This window comes from Morone saxatilis, unplaced genomic scaffold (genome assembly GCF_004916995.1).
Source record: "Morone saxatilis isolate NCDOM2014 unplaced genomic scaffold, NCSU_SB_2.0 Contig18, whole genome shotgun sequence".
In the NCBI taxonomy this organism is placed as follows: Eukaryota; Metazoa; Chordata; class Actinopteri; family Moronidae; genus Morone; species Morone saxatilis.
This window is the reverse complement of record NW_023339740.1, coordinates 550,553-556,148: the sequence shown is the minus strand read 5'-3', so window position 1 is coordinate 556,148 and position 5,596 is coordinate 550,553. Positions and strand designations below refer to the sequence as shown.

Below are 5,596 nucleotides of genomic sequence, written 5' to 3'. Positions count from 1 at the left end.
TTGCCCCTGTTTGGACACATTGGGATGTCAGGTATGGACCTAATTTCCGTGTGAACACAGTGAGGTGCAGCCATGAAGGCAATCAGAGGATCAATATCGGAGATAATGCTGGAGTTTGTCTGAACTGAACAGCCTCTGCATCTGTCGAAAGAGCTCAACAAACAGAGACATGGTAAAGCATGGGTACATGTTTGAAATATGGAGACAGCTTCGTACCAGAAAGGATTTCAAGACTGATGTCAAGTTGGCTAATTTCTCCTGAACAGGTCAGCACTGAGCTTCAGATAAGGTTATTTGGCTACCACTGTCACACTAACACTCTTTATTCAGACTAAATCAGACGTTGAGTAGCTCAGGGTGGTGTGGCGGTGTGTGGCTGTTTATTTTTGCTGAAAATAACTGCTGTGAAACAGTCAGAAAATAACGTTTCTCTCATTCACTTTCTGCTGCTACCAGTGCTCCCTCTACTGATTCATTGTCTATGCCGCTCAACCAAACAAACAAACCGGAGGAAACTTCTGGGTATCGCTGTTTTGTCAGACAGACGTGTACACGAAATAAACAAAGCAAGGATATTATAGTTTGGTCCATGAACTCCAGCTGATATCCAGTTTCACTCATATTTCATGCAGACTGCGGAGCAGTTTGACTACTATCTGGCTAATGCGATCTGTCTATAACGTTACATTAAACGAATACTGACGTCCAAATCGAGTACTCGAATAACTTTACCTATGCCCGCCCCTAACTAACAAACTATCTATCTTTCTTATCTAATGGAAAACCTATGTAATGTACAGTGTACAGACCAGCTGTTTTTAGTCAGTGATTTTGTAGATATATGCAACAACAAATATATTTATTCATCAGACAGTTTGTGATAAACTCAGACAGAATGATCAACTTTATGGCAGCTCTGATTGGTTGTTTTCGTTCAGGCCCGGTAGATTCTTGCAAATACCATTAGGAGCACTAGGAGGAGCCAGAGGAACTTGATTGTGTCAGATTATTTGTCGTATGTACTACTGTCAGGATATGATTCCACTAGATTCCTGTATGAATTTGTACAGTGTAGTTTCACTATAATTTCACATCTTTGAACCTGTAACATGGTCAAAAATACTGAAAGTCTGTGGAAGTTTACATCAGGTTTTGTTTCAAGCAGGAGCTTTTTTCCTTGCTTGCTTGTTGACAGCTGATTGGTTGTGTGTTTCCATGGAGATGACAGGACGGGACCCCAAGAGGAGGTTCAACTGGAATAAAAGCCAGAGATTGTTTATGATGGAGAGTAGAGTGGCAGCTGGCCCCAACTCAAAGCTTTTTATCACACGCCACACACATGCAGAAGCTTTCTCCTCTTCCTCTGCGAGCACATCAGTTGGAGTTAGAATGAGTGTGTAAGCTGACTGCTGCGGACTCTCTCAGCCAGGATAATGATGGAGTTGGAGGTGGTGCTCAGGCTGCTCCTCCTGCTCTGCTTCTTGACTCTGCACTGCTCGGCCATCGAGACCGGTAAGTCTTTAGCCAGCGGATACACCATTTACACCATCTATATATGTTTAAGCTCAACTGCTTTCAACAACACAAACACAATTTTTTTTTTTTTTTTTTTTACAAAAAAGCTCCTCTATGTTTTAAATGTGTCAATATAATCTGTTCTAATAGAAATATGAAACTTTTTTTTTTTTAATCAGAGGTGGAGAATTGCAAGGTCCTGAAAAAAATCTTTTATGAAAAAATCAACCTCTATGAATTTAAATTTTAACCATCAGTGTCTGTAATACATATAAACAGGTACACACAATTGTATATACAGCAGTCATTCAGATTTTAATCCTCAACATGTTTATTTTTATTTTTTATATATATAACTTGCCTTGAATTTGTCTCTACAGCGACACAAGGTATTTACACCTAAAGCTGCAGTAATGTTAATTTATTTTCAAAATGTAGGGGGGGTAAATTAAAATGACAATTTTTATATGGTATGAAGTAATATTTAAATGAAACAATTTCTTTTGAAATAATAACAGAATGTAATTGAAATATCTCATTTTACATATCTCAGCATTGAGTCCACTGTTGTTGGACATAAACAAAAATGGTGCTTGGACCCATAAAATGCTTCATTAACATTATGAAAAATATACATTAAAACTGTTTTTATACACAGTATTCTGTAATGATACGCTACTCTACTCTATTGTGTTCACTATACTTCACACTTTTGATGACCATTTTGAATGTTTTTTTACAGGTTTTTCGGTGTATGTTTCTGTAGTTCTATGCAGGCATTGGTTTCCATTGTTTTCTGTATAGTACAGCTGACTCAAACTTCCTTTAGTTGTATAATCAATCATATTAAATACCAAGTTACATCCTTGTTTTGTCATAATGCAGTTTAAATTCTGACTGAAAAAAGTCTTCACCACATTAGTCAATAAAAATGAATGCAGGCTTGGTGTTCACTGTGGCGGACCACGCCACTCAAGCAAGTTCCATATGATCAGGAAATGTATCAACAATCCAGTTTCTGTAGTTTTTATGTTGAGTTAGCTCTCTCTTTAATATCTAGCTTGTATGAGACCATTGTGGACAATGCTGCAAATCAGTGAGCAGTACTGTTTTATGTTAGAGCTGTTGCATCCATGTGATGACGTTCAGCAATTGTTGAATTATTTTGTCTATATACAATGTCTCCAATTTGTCTAAAGCATTCATATCATGATACATATCGATATTGTGATATAAAATTGCATATATTGTAATACATTTCCATGTGACCCACCCCTGCTGCAGCCCCATCAGACCAGTTTATTCATGTTTATTCAGTGTTCTGTTTACATACCTTGTTTGGCATGAAGTAGGACAGGTCAGTTTGAATTCATATAATGGAAGCTTGTGTTGAGTCACTAGTGTTAGGACAACACATGGGTGGACAGTGAAGCTGCTGCCCTTTCCACACAATGCTGTCTCGGAAACATTTCTCACTACAGTGTGTCACCCAGGACCTTGGCCCCCACCTGCCCCCTGCGTTTGCGCTCTAAAATGGACTCCATTTACAATGATAGTGTTAAAAAAGAGTTGAATTTTCAGCCTGCAAAAATCTTTACTGGGGACTCAGTGTCCTCTGGTCACCCGTGTTTTGGACAGTGTCCCCTAAAGCTTTGTATTTACTAATGCGGTGCAGAGGGGATGAGCTGTTTCCCACCAACAGGGGCTCACAGGCTTTGAGACATTCCTGGAGGTCAGTGCGGGAGGATCTAGTTGTCTCCCAGGGAAACAGAGCTAATAAACTCCAGGGGTGGTCGTAAATTTTCTCATTATTTGGCCTGCAGCCCAGAGGCAAGGGGTGGCTGGGTGGCTGGGTGGTTGGGTGGGGGCTGCTGGATCCGGATCTGCCCACCCATCTGTCCTGGTCCTTCCTGTGTATGAGCAGTGAGCTGCCTCCCAAATGATCAATAGGCTGATCACATCATGGCTGAATTAGCAGACCAGGTTTAGCATGATGTGTGTGTGTTGAAGACAAACTTTATTAACTCTCAGCTTCTTCTATAGCATTGCTGGAATTTCCCTCTTTAAAGGCTATTAAGCTATTGTTAATCCTTGGGAACAAATGACAAACCTGTCAAAGTAAGTCCACTAACAGTTCTGGTTGCCACTAACAGACTCAGATTGTTAATCTCAGTGTCTGAGAACATTATGGAAAGGATCGCTAAAGAGATAGACCTTTAGTTTGCCCAGAAACAGCCATAATATCACTATCACTCTCCACCAGACTCCATAGACAAAAACTGCAATTTTACCTCACATATTATCGTAATATCGTAACTTCATTCAAAGTGGTCAGAAACAAAATAAAACTCACCAAAACTGTCTTTATTAGCCTTTGCACTGTTCCAATAATCACCAACTCTGCTTTGATGGCAATAAACCCTTAATTCACTGAGTAAGATGTTAAAATATTTTCTGAAAAGGGATCCAATGAACAGTTATCCTCCTACATCTACTAAAAGTTCTTGTTGTTGCCACTGTCAGGCTCAGATTGTTAGATTGTTGTCTGAAAACTACCCCTACAGAGATAGAAATAAGGCTCCTGTTTATGTCCATTTGAAGTTTCATTTCATTACAGACACACTCCATGTACCAGTTTGTCTCTGAGGATTCTGTCTCTGGTGTCCTTTCCTTGTCAGTGAACGTAGTGGACTTCTGTGGCCAAACAATCCGGGGTGACAGCATGATCGTCAACTCGCACCAGGAATCCAAGAAGTACTACTTTGTGACCATGGGGACTGACTGCCACCTCACTATGCAGGCCAGCTCCCCTAAAGACAAGGTCCAGTTCCACTTCCGCTTTTTCCTGGTCTACAGTTTGCTACGAGTGGCCCCTTTGAGTCCTTCCCCTGTCTTCCCAGAGTCCCCTCGTGGCTCCGCCCCTCTCAACCCCAGACTGGAGCCCACCTCTGGTGAAAGTTCGGGGGACCCGTGTCATGCAGGCTCTTACGTTCAGTTCTATGATGGACGGGACAGGAGCTCACCTCCCCTTGGGCCGCCTCTTTGCGGGAAGAGCCCACCCCGACCAGTGCTGTCCACAGGAAACTACCTGACCCTGAGGCTGGTGACCCGGGGGACTCAGCCCAGAGTCGACTTTGTGGGGGACTTCACCTCTTTCAGACTGGGTAAGAAAGACACGGACATGTCCATCCATTCCACAGATGCTTAGCGTCTTACAAAAAATCCTGATCTCCTAAAATCAGAAAATAACGAAATATATAAATGTATAAAATACCCACTGGCTTGGATCATATGCATTCTACCACTCAGATGAAACAGGCAGCTCTTACATTAATCAGCCTTTATAGCATCACAGATTTAAAATGTTTTGATGAATTTTTGTTCCATTTATCAAGCGCATATTTGTGAGTAGCGCAATATTCCACTGATGGTTTTGCGTATTTCACAAAAAAACTTTGCACCAGCAAAATGCAGGGAAGAAGAATACTCAGAATCAGAATCAGAATCAGAAATACTTTAATAATCCCAGGGGGGATACTGCTAACTAGCAAACATTGGTGTAAACAAATCCGTTTGGAAAATGCTTTATGAGGTTGGAAATGCATTCAGCATGTTTGTTACCACTCGAAAATAACTTTTTCTTTTTGCTTTAAATCACAATCAGTGAGACTCTTAAGCTCCACCCACAGCTGTAATATTTTAATGGCTGACTCAGATCCTTCCTCTCTTGCCCCAGCCCCTAATTGTTGTCTCCCTCTTTAGGTTTTAACCAATCAGAGTGCAGCAGTGAACCATATTTCACCTGCAGGAATGGGAAGTGTATCCCACTGAGTCTGGTGTGTGACGATAAAGGCATTGACAACTGTGGGGATGGAAGTGACTTGGAGGAGAACCTGACTACAGGTTGTAAAGGTCAGTTGATGATGATTGAAGTCCCCCTACAGTGTGCTGTATGAATGCTGTATGTACAGAGTTTGACTCTAGAACTATGTTTTCACATTCATCCACTGAAAGTGGAAAGTTTCTCTGTGCTCATTAAAAATCAGATTTAAAGGGCGGGGCCTACCAGCATGATTTGTGA

At 41.1% G+C, this 5,596-nt stretch overlaps 1 protein-coding gene across 1 annotated transcript in view; it reads left to right on the top strand.

Moving 5' to 3' along the window:
- Positions 1–1,436: 1,436 nt before the first annotated feature.
- ldlrad2 (low density lipoprotein receptor class A domain containing 2) overlaps positions 1,437–5,596 on the top strand; it is a 7,290-nt gene continuing 3,130 nt past the window's right edge. Inside the window, exons 1-3 of the mRNA XM_035661656.1 lie at positions 1,437–1,512; positions 4,194–4,679; positions 5,278–5,427. Of these exons, the coding sequence (XP_035517549.1) occupies positions 1,437–1,512; positions 4,194–4,679; positions 5,278–5,427 (712 nt within the window). The remainder of the gene's footprint in view (positions 1,513–4,193; positions 4,680–5,277; positions 5,428–5,596) is intronic.